We start from the raw sequence: 23,139 nt of genomic DNA on the forward strand, positions 1-23,139 counted from the left end.
CAGGGCAAAGAGAGTAAATATACAAAGTGGTTGCAAAAATGGCCTTCAATAAGGGACACATATATATAAAAGTAAAAAAAAACCATTATATATATATATATATATATATATATAGATAGCTCTCATACACATATATATATATATATATATATATATATATATAGATAGCTCTCATAAATGAACGACATAGTACTTACCACTCGGGCCTCGCCCATAGGAACTCATGACTCGAAAAAGTCACAAGCACTCAGATGCTAATCCATTAGCTCAGTTATAACATATACAGAGAAGCCAATCATTCTACTAAGCCAGCAATGGACAAACAGGGATGACCCTCACCCGAGAATACACCCATCCTTGCTGTTCACAAGCTTTATTTGAAGTTCAAGACCTATTCAAAATAACTATTAGCTTAGGACTACCTAGTGGTACAGATTTGTAGGTGATCAAACATTTGCAGTAAGAAATAACACTCCTAGAGTAAACAGCACACAGAAATAACATTCTAAGTGGTACCGAACACTTTTATAAACAGCATTACCCAAACCCTACTATGTAAAGAACAATACTTACCCAGCCAAGAACTGAGGTTTAGAAGGGTTCCCCCCAGACACATACTTATCTCACCCATTCCAGGAGGGTGGGGGGGATTTTGAATATTCTTTGCCACTGGAAACCTTAACACTAACTCAAATGAAGGTGATCAGCAGGTGATGATATCTGAAATATGCAAACTATTCACGGCTGACAAAGCAATGAGGGAAGATCTACATTTTTTTTACTAATGACACCAAAGTATCAAAAGAAAATATCCAGGACATATGTATTCATTCATCAAGCTAAATCTAATTCTCAGCTTTTATCTCTATACGCTAAAGACAAAGATACTTTAAACGCACTGACACAATGGTTAATGCAAACATAAAATGCAGTCTAAAAGGTGAGGGACATAGTGGACACTGTTGAAACAGCAGAATTGCCTCTGCTTTTCATTGAGTCTTCGTCTATACTGCCATCTAAGCAAGCTAAAAATATATTGCTGGACAGCATTATAAGATTACCCAAATAACGGCCCACACCCAGCGCCATCTGAGACGCATATCTAGATCCAGAGTTTTAACAACAAACTGCTCTCCTTAACATATCAAAGAGCAAAACCCAATAACATTTTGAATTGCAGGCTCTCACTTTTTTTTTTTTTTTTATTCTTTATTTTTGTTGACAGGAAATAATGCGCATACATCGAGAACATCACATAATGCACATCCATTGACATATATACAGCATACAGGGTGCAGTAGTTCGACCTGTGTGTAGTGATTGCCTAAGAATCACCACTTACGTCCTTTAACAATATTGTATGCCTGTCAGTATTCCTCGGTATGTCCAGCTACTGGCTGTCAACTTTAGTTTTAAAGGGTTACGAACGAGAAACTCAAAGAAAAGTAGTAACACCTGTACCATTGTCAATGGACAATGACATGTATGACGCAGGAGTGCACCTGCTCCTAGGGGGAGTGCTTCTACTTCGGTAAGGTGGTGTGTATAGGATAAGGTGATAGGCCTGCGGCAGAATGCTATCGTGGGTTTATCGCTCTCCACCTGCCGGAGGGGCCATGGGAGGCTCTCACTTTTTATCAACACCTTTGTCAGTCTATGTTGACCTGACGCCAGTTTCTTTTTTGATAATTAGAATCATGCAGAACCCAAATATTCCTCATTGATGGGACACCCATTGCTCTTATATTGCTGTCAATTCATGCTAATTACATAATCTGAAACATTAGTGTTTCTATACCTGGTCTCCTCTGCAAGCAGCTCAAGACAATCACCCCTGCACAATTGAAACATTGGTAACATGCTTCCATCAGTGTCTGATGAAAAGGTACATTCTCCTCTCACCCACGGCCTCTTTTAGGACTTGATTGCAAATGGTTTCCAACAGGTGAGATGCCTGTTTACAATTCTCTTTTCTTTATGATTATCCTTTGTTTGTACATTGGTTTATCTATACTGATTTATGCTAATCTGTTTCATGTTGCGGTTTAGCTAACTTGAGCATCCTCCGGCTCCAGTGTCACAGATAGGTTAATTCTCTCTAAAGATTAAGGTTATACAGCAACCATATGACTACCATAGTTTAGGCTTAGCAATTTTGCACTTAGGGTAAATAAGTCTACTATTTGCCCCTCTTAAGTCAACATATTTTTTGATTACTAATCTATTTACATAAGCAGTGCAGTGTGCTTGGCTTTACTTTTATTAGGCAACGATAATTGCTGTCTTTTCTCTGCCTGGGTACGTCACCTATGGTCAGCTCAATGTATACCCTTTTGGCATAATTCAATTACTATATAAAATTGTGCAATATATGTTTCTAAAAAGACATTTTACAACTTGATTAAATGTTTAAATGAGATTGTATCCCAGTAAAGATGGACCAGGCATAAATCAGACGTGTAGCAGTCAGTTTTTCAAAAACATCCAAGTTCAATGTTTTAGCTCAAGAAGATTATTTTTTTTTCATTTTCTCAATGCTGTATTTGCTCAATTTGATTGCATGTCCAAAATTGAGAATTAAAAATGCTATAGCTAAACCCATTATCTATTATCTAATCGTAAAGATAACGAGTATATGAGTGTTTTGGTTTGTTTTTTTAAACTCAACATGTAAAATAACTGAAACTCTTGCTTGTTGAGAGTTTATAATCGGTTACTACCTTTTTTAACTGAAGCACAGGTTCTCCATCTCTTGATCCAGGGGCAATAAAATGCCATACACAGAGAACAGAGGAACTCATCGCAGTAATGACCAAGGTTGGTGAAGGGCACAGGACATCGTGACACCATCCCCACTGTGTCATCAGTTCCCACACAGCCAAAACCTGTAAAAAAAAATACACAAGAGATACTACAGCCAAGTCTACTGCAGCTCCACCTAGGCCTGTGCTACATGACTGTGTAATCAAGGGATGTTGATGATGTGGCTGAATGACTGTTTCACCATCTTTTAATAATGTATGCACATTGCTTTTTCTCATGACTAATAAGACCATATCTTAGTAGAAGCAGTTTGCATCCTTCATAACACAAATTAGTGTATATTTATAATGCAGTGCACAAGCATGTACTGTGAAGTCAGGTTACACTCTGTGCTGTATTGTGTTGGTGTAGACAAGGGGGCAATGCATCAACATTGAAGATGAAGAATAAACATAAGTAGTTTGTTCTGTACATGGGAAGTACTTGTGTAAAAATCGAAATGTGTTAAGTAGTAAAATATGCTTGGTAAAGTTAGCATGGAGTGCCTTTGTAGCATGTTTGAAGGTGTCTTTTTATTTTCTCCAAACTATTGCAGCATGAGCAGACATCGTAATTATTCATTAAACATGGCGCTATCGGTAAAGGACATGGAAAGAGCGATATTTGCAGTTTTCCACATAGGTCCCATATGGTCTGATATTACGATTATATATGTATGGGAAATGTAAAGAGACTACAATAGTTGACACAATTGCAGATAAAGGGAGAATATGGAGTAGCAAATGAGATGGGATAAAAACTCTAGTTCAAGATGTCCGTGCGTAACAAAGGGGCATGGATTTTGACCCTTGCTCATGTCACTTAGAATAGCACTAGCTAGTTTCTATAAATAAATAGATAAAACAAAACATAAGGATCATCTGAACAAAACTGCCTAAGGAAAAGCTAATTTGGCATTGAAGGATCCAAGACTAAGGAGATTTACATTCAGATGCCAACTTTCCAAAAATAAATAAATATATAAAAAAATAAATAAAACACAGTTATTTTATTTTAGATTTACTAGTGATATATTGGCACCCAGAGACCATTTTCCACACTAATATATAAACCACACACAGCGCAATAAAATAGCTTCCAACTTTACATAGGTGCCAGCCAATTCCCATAGCAACCATGATGTCACACCATCGCCATAAGTGAAGTTGTCATGAGTTTATAAAATGTGTTATTGTAATAGTGAGACATAGTTGAGCATTTAGCTGTCTTCTTACTACCTACAACACAAGTAAAACAAAGTGCGTGTGAATATGTGTGCGGGGTTTCTGTATAATTGGAGATCGAAATCAAGAAGAAATGTTCAATGAATGTACTAGCAATATTTATCATCACAATTTCTTTATCGTAGTATATCTTAGCGGTCATTAATTTATTTATTGTTCTTGTCACTCTCTCCTAATTTCTCCATTTCTAATAAAGAAAAAAAATGTGTGTTCTGTATGTGGCGCAAATATGTAAATGGAGAGGAATGTGGCTGCTGGATCTACTTGTTTCCATGGTGATTGCCCCACCTTTAGTACTTTGGACTACTTTTCAGAACAGAACACTATTATATATAACCCCCAACTTGTCTTAAAGGACCACTATAGGCACCCAGACCACTTCAGCTCAATGAAGTGGTCTGTGTGCCAGGTCCATCTAGGATTAACCCTGCCTGCTGGAAACATAGCAGTTTTTTAGAGAAACTGCTATGTTTACATATGGGTTAATCCAGCCTCTAGTGGCTGTCTCATTGATTTTCACAGTGAGAAGACGCCAGCGTCCATAGGAAAGCATTCAGAATGCTTTCCTATGGACTGGCTGAATGCGCGCGCGGCTCTTGCCGCGCATGTGCATTCAGCCGATGACGTCGGAAGGAGGAGGAGTGTCCCCAGCGCCGAGGGAGCCCGGCGCTGGAGAAAGGTGAGTGTTTAACCCCCTTCCTCCCGGCGGGAGTGGGACCCTGAGGGTGGGGCACCCTCAGGGCACTATAGTGGCAGGAAAACAAGTTTTTTTTTTCCTGGCACTATAGTGGTCCTTTAAAGTAAGTTGTCTTACATGCTTGTTTTCTATTGGCTTCACAGTTTTAGAATGTAAAACATACCCTATCCGACTTGACATTGTGTAATTCAGTGGTATCTGTGTAATGGTTTCTGCAAATTTAGCACTCTGTTCTATAATTGCTGTGTCTCCTTTATGCAAAATGAAAGAATCACTATAGTGTCAGGAAAACAAAGTAGTTTTCCTGACACTATAGTGCCCTGAGGGTGCCCCCACCCTGAGGGTCCCCCTCCCGTGGCGCTGAAGGGGTTAAAATCCCTTCAGCAACTTACCTTAATCCAGTGCTGGGTCCCTGGCCGCTGGTGACCTCTCTGCCCCGCTGACGTCAGCTTCCTCTGCCGACGTCAGCGGAGCCGAATGCACATGTGGGGCAAGTGCTGCGCACGAATTCAAGCTGTCAATAGGAAAGCATTTCTCAATGCTTTCCTATGGACACTCTGCGCGATGGATGCATAATATGCCTCCAGCGTTGCAGATGCGCCTCTAGTGGCTGTCCGGAAGACAGCCAGTAGAGGCTGGCTTAACCCTGCAATGTAAAACCTGAGGGACCTGGCAGGGTTAAAACCTGAGGGACCTGGCACCCAGACCACTTCATTGAGCTGAAGTGGTCTGGGTGACTATAGTGTCACTTTAAACATTGCACACCTACATCACGAGATGACATACAGATACTAAGGAACAAACACTATCACTAACAGAGATTGTTCTCCTTGTGAGGATAGCTTTGTGTGGTTGTGCTACTGGCTAATCAGATAGGTTGTAAAGGTGGCACATAAAATTAGTAATACTACCTTGCGCATACTGCGATTGTGCAGTTTTAGGGAACCATCACTATGACCCCAGCTCATGCTCGCTACGCAAGTAGGTGGTAGCATAATATGGTTCTTTTCCACTGCAAACACCCCTTTGTCAGTCACCAGCATCTGTCCCACTGGCCCACGTAGGGTACCTGCTTAGAAAAGCATAAGAAAATATTGCAAGTGTTAAATATTAACATATTTGTATACACTCCTTAAAAGAGCATCCTTATCAGAAACTGCCCATCATGTAGTATTTAACAAACAACTCTGCTTTGAGATTATTTTATTAAACTTATTTAAAAATACACTATAGTCACCATAACAACTTTAGCTTAATGAAGCAGTTTTGGTGTATAGATCATGCCCTTGCAATCTCACTGATCAATTCTCTGCAATTTAATATTCACTTTGTTTATACAACCCTAGTCACACCTCCCTGCAAGTAATCTGCACAGCCTTCCTAAACAGTTCCTGTTAAGAGAGATCTAATGTTTATAATGTCTTCCAAATTCCGTTTAATTCTGAATTTCTTATCTCACGCTCTGTTAATCGCTTGCTAGACCTTGCAGGACCCTCCTGTATGTGATTAAAGTTCAATTTCCAGGGCAGGAGATAAAAAACAAATAACAACTTCTAAAGTAGGGTAATATTAAATTAAACATTAAATAATTTTTTCATGCAGTGCATGTGAATCACAGCCATGGGAAGTGAGGCTAGGGCTGCATGGAGAGAAACAAATGTGATTTAAATCCTAAATGGCAGAGAATTGAAGAATGAGACTACAGGGGCATGATCTATACACTAAAACTGCTTAATGATGCTAAAGTTGTTTTGGTGGCTGTACTGTCCCTAAGAAATATGTCTCTAATGATACTGCCACTATGAGTAAAATAATGGCAAATGATAGAACGGTTTGGTAAGCAGGACTATGGCATCCAGTAAATAGACTGTGTTTATATTTACATTTAAAATGCTGAGACTGGCTGTACAATATAGTGTGACACAGTAATAATCTGTATTTGACACTATTTGCACCTTATAATGTGGCAATATAAATGTATTATTAGTAAGATGCATATAAAATGTATGATAGACTATTTGCCAGCTAAAAAACTCGGTATCGTGGTGTGTAAATGTTGTTTGAGAAGCACTAATTCCCTTATGTGGTAGGCAGTATAGCAGTGACAATATCATGGATGTGAACTGTCACTCCCATGGATGTGAAAGCTTGTGTGTGACAGTGTCAGAAGCACAGTGTATGGCAGATACATTATCTCCAAATACGATAAGAAATCAGAAAATGCCAGCACACAAAACGTGACAGCAGACTGAGCCAAATACTTGGGAAAGAGTTGAGGGCGTAATTCAGGAATATGGCCCATTGACCTGCCATTAGGAGAAAAACAGTACAAGTATTGTGGGAATAAATAAGGCAAAATGATAGTGTCAAAGGTCCTATAATAAAATAATTAAGAATTCTGTGTGGTTTCTCCTGTCCCTTTTCTATGGGACATCCTATTTAACTTCTTTCAAGTTTCTAATCAAAACAAATACTCAAATTCTTACAGCGACTCTTATGTTGCTGCGCATGACAATGGATGTTTTACTGAGTGTGTGGCAGCGGCAGTACCTCGTGGTGTAACAGTGGCATGCTTCAATTTGCATGGTGTGCTGTAGAAGGGAGTTGATTGGTGTCCTGCAATTTCTTTGATCTGACGTGTAGGGTGAGGTTTAGTGAAAAGCTGTAAAATAGAATCAATATAAATGGTGTAAAAAAAAAAAAATGAGTTATAGAGGTCAAGAAGGTGGCCATGAGAAACAAACATAGAAATCTCTTAAAGAGACACTGTATGCACGGTCAGTGGTGTATCTTGGATTTGTGCTGCCCTAGGCACGACTAAATTCAGGCACCCACCTAATCTAAATTTGCACCACCACTTTGTGTCAAGGCCATTTTTTTGACTGACAGATACACGCCCTCATTGACACATGCACTGACATACACTCACTGACAAATACACAGTCATTGGCACACACAGTGTTTAACAATCCACACTTTCACTGACAGTCACACACACACACTGACACACCTCGCGACAAATACAGCCCTGGGCACTGTAACAGCTTGACCTCCTTGAAATGGTCATAGTATCTGGAGTCCTCTGGCACGATCATTATGAATTTTTTTTTTTAATGGCTTAGTGCAAAACGAGAGTCCCATATGCCTTCTGTGCAGTTCAGGATAAGGACTAAGCATTAGCCTGAGCAGCAAAGGGTGATGGCGATTGGCTGAGTGTGACAGCTGACCATTTTCAGCCTATCAAACCTGCCCATTGCTGGCATGAATTGCATTAATTGCCCTAATGGGGTCTAGGCTGTGGGCTGCCAGGGAACCTTTTTTAGAGTCAAATAGCTGGAAAATGGTTTAAACTAATGGCGCCAGTGATTTCCAGGCACTATAACCAATTCAATGAGATGAAATAGTTATTGTGCCTACAGTGTCTCTGTAATTATTCCTCATCCTTAGTGTTTACCTGCTTAGGCACCTGCCCAAAGTTGGTAATAAACCCTATCACTGTATTCCGGATAAGGGTGTCTGCACAGTTCAGATGGGTTTGAGATCCGTAGAAATAAGGGTGGAATGCATTTAGTGCTTGAACGGCAGCAGCCCCACGCTGTTTGTACCCAAAAATCAGGTCAATCCAGTGATGAAGTTGAGAGCTGACATATTCTGATTCAAGGGCCTGCATACATAAGACAATAAATAGTTAACTTGGATCTACCTTTGTACAAAGGAAATTTAGTCATGCACACGTAATTTATTTACTCCTTTAGTCTTGGCATTCCGTTACAAATATCTGACCACTGAATGTGTTAATGGGATGGTCCTCAGAGTCTATGTGTAATCATTTACTGTGTTCTACTGCAGCAAGAACTTGTTTTATCTCAAAGGCTTTCAAATGATGACTTCTGTAACACAGGATTTGTAAATTAGGGCAATTGTGCAGAGTCCTATGAACAACAGGCCGGCAAGCAAGACAGCTGCTTGTCTTTCCCTCCCTCTCTAATGACCTCATTTGCCTTCATCCAAGCTCCCACTTTCCTTTTCTGTATGTGATCTACGAAGTTGCATATAGGCTGAGAATAGCTGGTGACTTACAGCAGTTTGATTTAAGGACACTTGCGATCCTAACATAAAGTATATGTATAGATATATAGATGCACACACACATATATTGCAACGGTCCTTAATTTACGGTGTGTGTTGGTTTGTATATAAAATATACATACATACACAAAAATGTATACACACACACAAAATAAACCACACGAATATACACTTTAACCTGTGCAACACAGCACACTTTAAACATGTATTCTGGCATATCAACATATATGGCACTGTTGTAGCTGATGTGTGAGAGATCTTATTTGACATACAGTCCGACGGTTCCATTTGACTCAACTTGTTGAGGTTTTTTTTGTTTCTTACACCCGTTTCTTAATGAGCTGCACTGCTGGACAAAGTTGTAGTGTGGGTAGTAATTGGTTACTTGTAAGCTGCTTGTGAGTTTTGGTCATTTAGTTGGCAGTCAGGGTATATCCCTAAACTGTAAAATACACTGTAAGTCCTAAACACTATATTGTCCCTTTGTGTGACCGATATAAACGTTCCATGTGGAATCCAGATCATCTTACAGTCTACATACAAACCAGTGCGAAGTAGTGGAGAAAGTAAGGAGGATATCTGCAATATATAGAGTCTTTGTGTTCCCTCTAGTGGAAAGAGGATGGTATTTGCTACGGCCTTTAACTGTGACCATCTATTCACTCCAAAAGCTAATTACTAAGAAAACAAACAGGTCAGCATCATATTTCTAGGCTGTCACCTCTCTGTGAAGACGGATGAAAGAGTGGGGGTCCCCATGAGCCCAGGGTGGTAGAATCACATCACCCACAACTGTCCCATCCTGCATGTAACCTACAGGAGACAAAAGGAAGGATTTAGAAGCCGAACATGTGGCAGGAATGTTTATACATGTGCATTCTCTGTGGTGTTTGTGCCTATGTGATCTAACTGCATCAGTCACAGTATTCAAATCATGCACAACCAGTGAGCAAATGTGTTTTACCTGTGCAACAAAAAACCAGGAGATATGGACATCTACTCGATTGTTTTTTAAAATTTGGATGTGTTTTGTTGTAAATAAGTAATTTCAATTAGAAAACTATTGATTAACCATTTTTTCTTGTTGGTGTCTACAAAATAAATTGCACTTCAAAGACCAAACATGCTATGCTTTAGCCACGGTTTGGGCCTTAGATTCCTTACACCTGAATGCAAAGTCCCTGCTTTTGAGTTGCCAGTTGGAATCTCGAGAGCACCCAAAAATTAGGATGACAGCACAAACTGTTATTGGTCATTGGGATTACAGCACAAACTCTTATTCGTCATTGCCATAAAATATTCCTTCCCTCTCTGTCCTGCAGTGAAAATTCAACATTAGCCAGGAGCATGGCATAATATTGAACACTATGGCCTCGATTTAATATTTTTGGTAAATGTTTAAAATAATGATTTTGAAAAATAATTTCAATATTGAATTTTTTTCATATGTGATATACTTTTTGATATTCTAACATTTTGAAAAAATTTTTTAAATAAGTATCTAAAATTATTAAATCATTTGAAAAGTTTAACCAATAATATTAAATTGAGGCCTATGTTATTAAAGTACCAGTTCTTGGATTTATGTGTCAGAATACAGAACACATTTCAGTTTCTGCACAGGGAGACATTGAACTAAGACTGTCCTGCATACTTGTACAAAGGCATGTACTCACCTAGGTGACAGTGTTTGCAGTTTACAAACATCTCGGGAAGATAATAAAACTCTGGGATTAACTCCCGAACATCGCTCATATTGTCATTGGAAGCAGACTCCCAGGCCCCTGACACACTGTGAAACAATCGGTCTGCCAGGTCCAGAGAACCCCCCTACAAATACAAAACACAGACAGATAGGAAAGTTGGCCTTTTTGCATAGATGACATTTGTTTGTACATGCATTTTTACTTCTTATTACTACTGAACCACAAAATATAGGAGTTTTTTCATCATGTCTGATCTTAAAGGCGTATGCACAAAAACTACCTTGTGAAGTCACTGCTCAGAGTCTGGTCACAATCTACAGAATCTATAAAAATACAATCTACAGAATCTAGAAAAACAGTTAAAAGAGCCACAAAGTAAAAACAAGAAAAAGAAAAGGCTATATTTTTTTGCAATAAGTCTGTCTAGATGGAATGGACTTATATTGTGTGTCCCTTTGTTCTATTGCTACTGTGTGACTGTGGCTTTGTGTATCTGTGTGTGTATCCCTCCCTTCACATTTTGCTTTATGAGTTTTGCCTCTAATCTCTTGGGACCCAATCAGGTGCCTATAAAAAGATTATCTGTATTAAACACAAGTAATATATACACAGCCCGAGCCGTTACTCTAGCAAATCGCGTTGCCGATATTAGCAGGCGGAGGCCGGGGCCTCTCGTTCCTTCTGTAATGCAGTTTGGGCAAAGTAATATCTTTATTGCTTTATGTCCTTTTTAAATATGTATGTGAGTTTCTTTTAATAAATTAGATGCTGCTTTAAAACTTAAGTCTGGATTATTCAGAAAACAATAACTGATTTCCCACGTCCTATATTAATACGTTTATTTGCATGTTTATAGATAGCTGTGTGCGTATGTATATTTATATGTTTGTGTATATTTTATGTGGAAATGTACATATGAGCAAGGTTTATGGAAATAAATATATTTGTTTGTAAATGAAAACAGGCTGTGTTCCATCTGAGAATTGTGGAGTATTAAAGTTTTTCCAGTGACATTTTGAATTGGCTAATATGTTACTATATGTTGCAGTTAACCCACATTGGCTAGTATAGGATGTATTTTATCAGTATGGGTGAGATTAACTAAATTCTGAAAAGGAATTCAGGAAGCGAGCAGTTGGCTAATTCACATTTGTGTTTTTTAAGTCTATTGGCAAAATGGTATCACCTATACTGAATTTTACAACATAATCCCGATCAGAAAGATAGTTACTAAAATTGACCCTTTCATAAATTACATTCTTGGCCTATATACATATAAATATATATAAGGAGGCCAAGAATGTAATTTATGAAAGGGTCAATTTTTGTAACTATCTTTCTGATTAAGTGCATATATAGTAGAATGAATGCATGACAAAAGTGCCAAAAAGGCCTTGGTCACAAACACGCTGCATCTCAAGATAGCTTTATGGGGTTAAAATATTATTGCTGCAGTGTAACTGATGCTATGTTTGAAATCTTCTACTAACTATGGCCTTGATTTAATTCCTTCAGCTGAAAACCACTGATAATGATCCATTTTTTTTGTTTGTTTGTTTTTTCTTTCATTTTTTTCTGGATTGAATGCCCAAATCTGATAAACGGGACAGTTGCTAGAAATAAAACCTCTAAAAATGTGCATTGGAAGCACATTTAACACTTTTTTTTTTTTAAAAATGAATAATCCTGCTTGTCATTAAAAAAAAAAAAAATAATAAAAATATTATCATCAATATGACCCCCACAATAATATGAGGAAGGTTTAAAAGCTCCCTTATGCCCACACTTGCCATGTTGATGTGGGGGCATGAATACTAAACAGTGAGCAGCCAGTGTATGCTTACAATCATAAAAAAACCTAGTGCCTGGGCAGCTATAAGCGGTACAATATATGAATTATTTTTTTCAGGTTTGTCCTGGTTGTTAAGCTTCCTGAACTCCATAAATCTATTATTTTGTTTTTTTTTTAAATTACTATTGGGTTTGTTTAGTGTTTGTGAGGGCAAAAGTATGCTCATGTCATTATTTGATAGCACTTCCAAACTGCGTCATTTTTTAATCTTGTTTACTTGGTTGTGACACTCAATTAAAATAATGACACAATGTCTTGATGTGGGAATTGGATCAGTGCATAATGATAGTTTGTTTTATTATTATTATTATTATTATTGCCATTTATATAGCGCCAACAGATTCCGTAGCGCTTTACAATATTTTGAGAGGGGGGGATGTAACAATAAATAAGACAATTACAAGAAAACTTACAGGAATAATAGGTTAAAGAGGACCCTGCTCAAATGAGCTTACAGTCTATAGGAGGTGGGGTATTAGAAACATTAGGATAGGAATAGGTTTTATTAGCCTACAATCATACCATACCCATAGCTTTTGGTATGAGTGACTGTGAGTAACAGATATGGTTCTAAAACCTATTGCTGTTGGAATGTGACAATAATCTTTATGAGCTGCGAAAGGTTAATATGTGACACTCACCTGTAAACAACGCATAGCTTGAGTAAAGGGCTCCACTCGCACTAAGTAAGAGGAGACGATGCTTGACGATGAGTAGTGTGTGCAGTAATGACACTGCACTGACATTTCACCTGTAGATGAAACGTAGCAATGTCAACTATATGATGAGACAACATTTTTTTTTGTATTAGCACCCCACACTTCCCATATTTTTTTTTTTGTAAATCTGTTTCACTTCTCATATTTTCACCTCCATTGCTCATACCATCATTTTTTTCCACGTCCTTATACCGCTGAATAAACTTCTCACAGCGCTCCCTGCTCTGAGCCCCCATTGGTTTGGAAAGATCTCGGAACACTTTTGGGTCTGAGAGGTTCAGAACCTGTTACAGAGGAACGTATTGACAACTTTAAGTCAAACAATGTGATCAGCTGGAAAGACGGTAATTATTTTTCTTTATTATTAATTGAATAAAATTAAGAAATTCATTTTTGACATTTTAATTTGTATTGAATCCATAGGGTTAAGCTGTGTATCTATACATGAAATAGATATAACAAGGTGGTTGCTTGGCATTTGATGGCACCAGTCACTATCCTGTGTTATTATTATTTGATGGGTAATGTGCTATTTGAAAAAAAAAACTGTCTACCATGGAAAGAGGTCTAAGGATGTTTCCTCCTTGCAATACGACCAGATTGCTCTGCATCACTCAAGGACTCAATTTTGACAACTTTGTCAATGAAGTAGCAGGAGTCATCATTATGATAAACCTGCTGCTTCCCAGCATGAAAAAGGAAACTCAGAAATGCAGAACAACCTCTTTTGGTTAAAATAACTTTTATAAGGAGCGTGGAATGTTAGGTTTAGTTACAAGTTAATTAAATATATAGTGTGTTCGTTTTCTTAGTAGGGTCAGGCAGTCAACATACATTATTTCTTTTAGTCAACGTTCATGATGACGGCAATTCTAATAGTTTGTTACATACCTCAGACTGATAGTCTTGCAGAACCCATGGTAGCACAGGATACTGCATGAGATCTCTAATCGTTCGGCCAGATAGACTATTCAGGTACATTAAATATTCAAAGTTTCCAACTTCCCTTTTCTAGTATGGAACACAGAAAATGACAGAGTATGTAGACTATAAGTCGTGGACAAGTCATAAGATATAACAGAGTTAAACACCTGCGAACATACAAAGAGTTAGGACATGCTGAAAAGTGTTTACTGAACACTGAAGAAATGGAGATCACAAGAGATTTGAGAAGAACACGAGACCCCATGATAAAACATAAACATGACTTTTGATCATGGGTGACATTGGAATTATAATGACATGAGATGTGAATTGGTCATGAAAGAGGGTATGAGAAGATTTTAAAAAGCGGTTGTCTTCACTATGGACAAAATGACTGCGTCCCTACAATTCACTTGAACCCACTTTTATAAGATTTTGATAGAGTCAATCAGGGACAAGTATACCCTTGCCCTCTCCTTTTTACTAGTCCGTTTAAGCTCCAGCCCCTTCCTTGTCCTTCTTTTTGTGCTCTCCCATCTCCTCTGACCTTCTTTCTCTCTCTTTCTACTCATTCTTTTTTCCTCTATTTAACTTCTCTTAACCCCGTGTTTGATGAGCAATAATAAAAAAGCTTTAAAATGTAAAAAAAAAAAATATATATATTTTTTTTTCTAAATGTCTCTGGAGCTTAGAAAATACTTGCAAGCCCTCTGCATAACTGGCTACGTATTTTTCTTATTCGTGTCTTTTTTAAAGCCTTTTAATTTCTGAAAGTGAAAAGGCAAATACGGATATTAAAAGAAAAAGTTGAATGTACTTGAATAGTAATTCTTTACCATAGTACAAGTCTAGTGAAACTTTATCCCAAAGCTAATGTAAAAAAGATAAAAAGATTAAGAGTATTTACTGAGGCGCAGGGTGCTTTTTGTTACGTTTATATTATACTATTCTTTGGACATGTGCCCTGTGTCTTTGGACTCTCTTCAGAAAATAGCTAGATCTCTTACATGAGCTACTTTTAGCAGTAGGTGAATCTATTTTAAAGCTATCAAGGCCAACTTATTATTAAGGGAGCGAACCGACAGTCAGAGTTTTGGATATTTTTGAAGTACAGTGTTATCAAAATCTGTCGTACCTGCCACCTCTGCAACATCACTTTCTCGCCGGCAGTAATCCTGCTAAAAGGAAAACAACATGAGTGACACATGAAAAGGTCAAATACATTTCTTGATACATAAATATTAAGGATTATAAAATAGATGAATAACATTATGTTATGGAAACATGTTCACACCTCACCTCCACTAGACTGTAAGATCATTCAAGCAGGTCCTTCTATAACCTATTTCCTGTTAACAATTGTCACAGTTTGTCTCTTATTTTGCGCTCATAGATTCCTACATTAATATTGTAAAGCTCTGCTGAATGTGTTGGCTCTATATAAATGCCCATAAAGATAATAAAATCTCATTATGTGCATATACTTTCTGTAGCATTTCTGTCCGCGTCCTGCTAACATTGGCTGCTTGAATGGGATTTGTGGTCAGTTACCCAGGACACTTGGAGTGCAGGGGCAGAGTGTTCCTTAATTTGCCACACAAAGCACACAGATTAAGCAGGCAAGTTACATTAAAGAAGTGGGTCAGATAACTATGGAGTGATCCAACATGGCTGGTCAGCCAAACATAAAAACACAACCATTCCCCCACCCCTTCCCCAATCAAAAGAGTCAGGTGCAACATTCTGTAAAACATTTATTTATTTTATAAAAATTATAAAGATCTAGGAATGCTAAATATACAGCAAATTAAGGTCAGCTGCATTAAAGTAGTATTGGTGCTCGGAGAGTCTCTTTAAAGGGATACTCTAGATACCAAAACAACATCATCTAAATTAAGTTGTTTTGGTGCCAGGACGCCTCTGAAGGCACTCTCACCTCAAGCTGGCACCAGTAGTAATGTCCACACCCCCCAGGAGGAATTTGGCTTCTGAATTTTCAGATACAGGAAGCGCAGAGAGCCACTGGGCAGGTGCGCCGCTGCTTGGCTAAGAGCAGTGGTGCCCCTGCCGATGGCACTCCGCGCTTCCTGTATCTGAAAATTCAGAACCCGGATGCTGCCAGAGGGGAGTGGACATTCAAGTATGGCTTAACCTCTTGAGGTAAGATTGTCTCCAGGGACCTCCTGGCACCAAAACAACTTCATGTTTTGGTGCCTGGAGTGTAACTTTCAGTTTCATTAAATGTAAAAAACTACAATTTTCATTTTGTTTTTTAAAAGTTTTTAACACACAGAGCCACTGACAATGTTGGCAAGATCATAATATCATCATTCTGATGCTTTCTGACACTCCGTTTACAATTTCAGATTGGTGAAAATGAGCCTTCTCGTAAACACTTGAGTTTACAAAAACCACAATCCTGCCTAAAAAGTGTTCATAACAGTTCTACAGGACCATTGAAAACAAATTTGACACCAATATAACAAATTTACTAGCTCCAGTGGTGTCACTAGGGTTGGTGTCACCTGGTGCGGTAACTCATGTTGTCACCCCCACGGACCTCCTCCAGTACCAGGCAGAATCCTTAGTTATGATTTTTGTACTAATGTTACTGACAAATCTTAATTCCTATATAATGATAATAGTGTGTGAATGAGATGCAGTGTGGATGTATAGAGGATGGTGTGGGAGAGGGACTGTTTGCAAATGGGAGAGGTTGAGATAGAGATTCATTTGAACATTATTTTTTTTATTATCGTAGTATCCAGGGACGTTTTAGCCACGAGGCAAACAAGGCATTTGCCTAGGGCAGCACAAAACCAGGATACACCACTGGTAGTATCAGAGCATTGCCATGGTAACCTGCTGCAATGCTCTGAATGATCTAAAATCATGATAGCCATTACACCTGGTCAGCTGCTGGCAGACAGTGAGATTAGAAACTCCGTACCTCACCCCACCCCTCACCCCCTTAGCTCTGTGCTGCCCTCCATGCACAGGTGTGCTCTGTGAATCTCTGCAACTTCCAGCTAAAAACCCACAGAGCAGACTGGACAGGGAGAGCAGCATAGAATTGGCTGTGTGTTTCACCCAATGTGGTCTGTACCCCCTACTGGTGCTGCTGGTTAGTGCATGAGCAGAACACCTCACCTGACTTGATGATGTGTGCAAGGAATGCCAACAATTTATTGCAAATCACTTTCACCAACAGGAGGACAATTTAGTACTGTAACCAAAATATAACTAGTAAAATAAATAAAACTCCAAACCATATTTACAATACCAGAAATGTAGCAGTAACCTAAAGAAATAGATACAAACTGCCGTACACATCTCCCTTTACAGCATAATAAGTTAATGACATTTGTCTCTTAGTGCCATTTAGGTACTCGACTGTCTGTATCTTTCAACATGTGATGCAACTGAAATGCCAGCAAAATTGACAAGGAGTTGGCTTTAATCCAGTTATCAGCCTATCAAGCTCAACATCAAAAGTTTAACTATAAGATTATGGCTTAAGTCCGCTAATAAAATAATAACACTTTTTAATTTAGCATCATTAGTTAGAAAATTGTTTGTGAAGTTCAGATTGTGATCGTTTAGATAACTGTTGTTGCATGAACAACATAATTAGTTGAAAAATCTAAAAAGAGCTGACTTAAACAAAATGGAAAAGTGATCCACAATATAAACAAGCATTTATACAGGTACAGCTAGTGTTCATACTTTTATATTTAACTGGAAAATTAGCATCAAAAACTGATGCAAAAGTGAAGGCTCTAAGTATGGGACAGGGATGATTAACTAGCCCTGCAGTGTGTTGTGCCTGGGGAAAACTTACACACTCCTACGCCTGTCAACATAACAAAGACCAATTGGAACAGTGGTATAACAAGTTTCAGAGGATAATTTCTCATTTGTTTTGCAGGATTCACCCATCACTACTACTTCCTTTACTATATACCTATCGGCTGGACAGGCCTAGGGCATAATCCAAGGTGGTCCAGAGAGTGATGACTTCATCTGCACAAACCACACCTCACAAATGCTAATCTATTACAGACATAACGCCTGGCATAGGCAGCCTGTATTAACATACTTTTTACAATAGGAACCATTAAAAGTTAAATGTTGCCATGCCTGTCACTATTCCAATAAATAAGGCATTAAAAAAACAAAAACAAAAAAAACTGAAGGAGTTCTATTTTCTTTTGTGAATTGCATTAAGGTGTGATGGACCTTGTAGTGGCTGTGACTGCTTTTTAGCACACTCCAGGAAAAGTTCTTCCTCCAACAGACCATAGAGAAAAAGTGGGTTTGTGTATGGCTCAAATGACTTCTGGGTGTCTTGCATATATTGTCAACACATGTATCTAACAATTTAACATTAACAATAAAACAGGCATGCAGACAAAATTCCTTACCCAGTATAATAAAATGATTTATTTGTTTCAATATCGTGTTACAAAACAGAATCTGGGTTGCAGGTGCCTGGAGGAAGATATTGCCTGGGGGCTCTGTACTTTGGAGAAGGTTGAATCAGGCATTGTGTACTAACCATGCCACCTTGTGGCCAAGTCCACAACCTTGTACCATATGTGCATGTGATGTTAAAAAGGCAAATTTTACATTTCAAAGTTATTTTAGCTACATTAAAATATTAAGAAGAATGCAGCAGCAATGGATCACAGTTAACAACAATGGCGCTGCCAGGGTACGTTTAGGGTTAGGGTAACTCCTATGGTTTATGAAAATGATTGGAATTGCATTCCATAGTCTCCTGAAACAGGTGACTCGTTTACCCAAAACATTTAAAATTCAATTTTAACACCTCAAGTACACATGATGGAAAGTTCCGTCACATTGGCCTTTTACTTCTGAAGCTGTGTCCTTAAGGGGCAAAACATCTTGTAACCCTTAACACCTATAACTCGAACACTAAAACTACTCCACAGGGTAAATGTTATTCATAACTCTTTCTACAGCATTAGTAGAAAGTAGCAAGGTAGAAGGTAGCAGGATACAGTCCAGAAAATCGCATATCACACCCCTGGCTTGTTAAAAGTCTTCCACCATAACCCAGGCGGGTCCAGCCATTCAGCATTTGGCTCTCTTGCTAGGCAAGGAGCACTGTGCATCCACCTTAGTTTACTGCTTTAGTCTGTATTCGTAGTGTTGGTAGAATGTGTTAAATGAACAATCCAAGCAGCATAACCATTGTAGTAGTTATGGTCCCAGAAGTGTCCTGACACTCTCCCAGAGTAAGTACTAAGTAGCATGGCTGGGCTTAGCTCAGTATGAGGAGCTTTGTTTATTTTGTTTGTATTTTAAGTTGTCAAACTTAAGTTGTCCAAACAAAAGGCAATAACTTTACGCGTAAAAATGAACGTGTGTGACGGTAATCATTACATACTTCATGAATGCAGGAAATACTGGAGAAATCATGGAGAAAAGGCTAGGCCAGCTACTAATCATCTTGTCACTCGATCCCTGGGTCATCCATTATCCACTGCTGCATACCTATATTTAGGGCCTTGAAGGCGTATGCACAGCAGTCTATAGCTGTCGCCCAGGGCCAGCGCGTCCATAAGGCGGTACAGGCTGCCGCCGTAGGGCGCAAAAATCCGAATCCCCTGCTTCTGGCTGGGGACTCGGATTTTTCAACTCACCTCGCTCTCCCTGCAGCCAGCAGGAGCCTGGCAGTGAAGTCAGCCGGCCTCTTCTGATGATGTCAGAAGGAGGGGGCGTGACTTTCACTGCTCCCAGTCTCCTGAGCGGTCCTGAATGTATCAGCAGCTCAAGCCTCCTGTCCAGCCTGTCCCACCCGACCACCAGGGAAAGCTTCTCCCCCCCCCCCTTCCTGGCACAAGGTAAGCCTCAAGGAGGGGGGGAAACTTTTAGAATTCTTTAATCAAAAAGTCTTTTTTTTTTTTTAAGGCAACCTCTTCCCCACCATACTATTCCAACCCCTCCCCCCCTACAGCCCCTGCCTCCACCATACTGCCCCTGTCCCCCTCTACAGTCCCCGCCCCATCATACTGCCCCTGTCCCTCTCTACAGCAACCTCTTCCCCACCATACTATTCCAACCCCCCCTCTACAGCCCCTGCCTCCACCATACTGCCCCTGTCCCCCTATACCAGTGATGGCGAACCTTTTTGAGCCCGAGTGCCCAAACCGCAACACATGCCAACTTTTTTTTCCTTAAAGTGCCAACACGGCAATTAAACCTCAATACTGAGGTTTAAGTTTAGAAAAAACAACTCGTACTGTTGTCCGAACTAATTAACTTTTGTTTTAAAAGAACACAACAACAGAGATTTCAATGATACAAATTTTAAATAATGATATAAATAGATAAAATTAAGCTTATATTTATTAGTATCTCCAACAAATGCAATACATACACACACAGACTGCTGAATACATACACACAGTCTGCTGAATACACATACAGACAGACTGCTGAGTACACACACACAGACTGCTGAGTACACACACACAGTCCGCTGAATACATACACACACAGACTGCTGAGTACACACACACAGACTGCTGAGTACACACACAAACTGCTGAATACACACACACATACAGTCCGCTGAATACACACACACATACAGTCCGCTGAATACACACATACAGTCCTCTGAATACACACACACATACAGTCCGCTGAATACACACACTGCTGAGTACACACACACACAGACTGCTGAATACACGCACACACACAGACTGCTGAATACACACATACTGCATTGAGGGGCGTAGTGTATGTGTTTGTGTGTGGGGTGCTGTGTGTGTCTGAGGGTGTCAGGATCGGGACAGGGATCCAACACGCAGAGTACAAAGAGTAGCAGATACGTATACCGGACCTTAGAATGGCCGGACTTAACGTAATACTACGTATAGAATGGTCAGGGACAAGCCGAGGTCGAGGGAACGAGAAGACAGGTAAGCGAGAGACAAGCCGGGTCAAGGATAACAGAGAAGACAGGTAAGTAATAACAAAGCCGGGTCAGAACCAAAAGACAGAAGAATACAAGAGCACTGTGTGACTAGGCTGGCTAGAACCACGACAGGGCAATGAGCAAATGCTGAGAGCTCCCTTAAATACCCTGGTTCTAGAGACTAATCACGCCTCCGCCGAGACCTGATTCGTGTCCGGGATTTGACTGACAGGTCGGGCTAGAATAGCGTCATGACGTCGACTATTGAGCGTCACGTTACAAAAAGGCATAGTTCTCTCGCGGCCGGCGTTTACATGCGCGAGGGGACCGCGAGGAACGGGAGAATCATGCCGTCTGGATGGAAAAACGTCTAAGTCTCTACCCGTCTCAGGGGTAGAGACTACAGGTACCCTGACAGTACCCCCCCTCTCAGAAACGCCCACCGGGCGGAAGGAACCGGGACGAGATGGAAAGCGGGAATGAAAAGCCCTGCAAAGACGAGGAGCATGGACATCCTCCTGTGGTACCCAGGTCCTCTCTTCTGGACCATATCCCTTCCAGTCAACCAGGTATTGAATTTTCCCCCGGGAGATTCGAGAATCGATGATGGAGTTGATTTCGTACTCCTCCTGAACCTCAACCTGAACAGAGTGAGGAGAGGAGACCTTGGAGGAGAATCTGTTACAGATCAGGGGTTTTAGCAAGGAAACATGAAAGGAATTAGGAATACGTAAGGCAGAGGGGAGCGCTAGGCGATACGCAACAGGATTAATTCGATTCAGGATCCTATCGGATCCAATGTAGCGAGGAGCGAATTTCATAGACGGTACTTTCAAACGAATGTTTCTAGTACTCAACCATACCCTATCACCAGGGACAAAACTAGGAGCCGGCCTTCTGCGTTTGTCAGCGTGTTTTTTATACAGTATAGAATTATGTAGGAGAATTTGTCGAGTCTGATCCCACAACTTCTTCAGATTGGCAACATGAGTATCAACCGACGGTACCCCCTGGGAAGAAGGAACCGACGGAAGAATGGAAGGATGAAAACCATAATTCATGAAAAAGGGGCTAGAGCGAGTTGAATCGCAAACAAGATTATTGTGTGCGAACTCTGCCCAAGGAATCAGACCGACCCAATCGTCCTGGTGTTCAGAAACAAAACAACGCAGATATTGTTCAATCTTTTGATTGGTACGTTCAGCGGCTCCGTTAGACTGTGGGTGATAAGCAGAAGAAAAATTCAATTTAATGCCTAGTTGAGAACAGAATGATCTCCAGAAACGTGAAACAAACTGGGAACCTCTATCAGAAGTAATCTCGGAAGGTATCCCATGTAAGCGAAAGATCTCTTTAGCAAAAATCCCCGCTAATTCAGGTGAAGTCGGAAGTTTAGGTAAAGGCACGAAATGAGCCATCTTGGTAAACCTATCCACCACTGTGAGAATAACAGTGTACTTTTTCGAAACAGGCAAATCCACAATAAAATCCATCGCCAAACAGGACCAAGGTTTTTCTGGAACTTCCAGGGGATGTAAGAGACCACAAGGAAGCGAATGAGGTAGTTTAGTCTTAGTACAGACCTCACAGGCTCCGATAAAATCCTTAATATCCCTCCGTAAAGAAGGCCACCAGAAATCCTTAGAGATCAAGGAATATGTTTTGCGAACGCCCGGATGACCAGCCACCTTACTCTCGTGAAGACACTGTAAGAGCTCCAGTTGGAGTTCAGGAGGAACGAAGTGTCTAGACGCAGGAGTCAGTCTAGGTGCCAGATGCTGCAAGCTCCTGATCTGATCCAGAAGCGGAGAATGGATTTTGAGAGTTGTGTTAGCGATGATGTTACACTTAGGTACTATAGAGGATAAAACCGGCTCAGATATGGCAGAAGGTTCATGTTGGCGAGACAAGGCATCAGCTTTAGAATTCTTAGAACCAGGCCTATATGTGAGTATGTAATTGAAGTGAGTGAGGAATATAGACCAACGGGCCTGTCTCGATGATAATCGTTTAGCCTCCCCAATATAGGATAAGTTTTTATGATCCGTCAAAATGGTAACAGGATGCAAAGTCCCCTCCAATAGATGTCTCCACTCCTTTAAAGCCATGATAACCGCTAGGAGTTCCCTGTCACCAATGTCATATCTGCTCTCA

At 39.8% G+C, this 23,139-nt stretch overlaps 1 protein-coding gene across 1 annotated transcript in view; it reads right to left on the bottom strand.

The window, feature by feature from the left end:
• The window catches only part of WDFY4 (WDFY family member 4), a 344,228-nt gene that overhangs the window by 19,831 nt on the left and 301,258 nt on the right, over window positions 1-23,139 (bottom strand). Inside the window, exons 48-57 of the mRNA XM_063434671.1 lie at window positions 15,169-15,211; window positions 14,001-14,120; window positions 13,276-13,393; window positions 13,032-13,141; window positions 10,509-10,662; window positions 9,554-9,645; window positions 8,198-8,407; window positions 7,294-7,405; window positions 5,655-5,812; window positions 2,721-2,885 (exon numbers count right to left, since the gene is read on the bottom strand). Of these exons, the coding sequence (XP_063290741.1) occupies window positions 2,721-2,885; window positions 5,655-5,812; window positions 7,294-7,405; window positions 8,198-8,407; window positions 9,554-9,645; window positions 10,509-10,662; window positions 13,032-13,141; window positions 13,276-13,393; window positions 14,001-14,120; window positions 15,169-15,211 (1,282 nt within the window). The remainder of the gene's footprint in view (window positions 1-2,720; window positions 2,886-5,654; window positions 5,813-7,293; window positions 7,406-8,197; window positions 8,408-9,553; window positions 9,646-10,508; window positions 10,663-13,031; window positions 13,142-13,275; window positions 13,394-14,000; window positions 14,121-15,168; window positions 15,212-23,139) is intronic.

The sequence above is a fragment of the Pelobates fuscus genome, chromosome 10, assembly GCF_036172605.1.
Source record: "Pelobates fuscus isolate aPelFus1 chromosome 10, aPelFus1.pri, whole genome shotgun sequence".
Classification (NCBI taxonomy): Eukaryota; Metazoa; Chordata; class Amphibia; order Anura; family Pelobatidae; genus Pelobates; species Pelobates fuscus.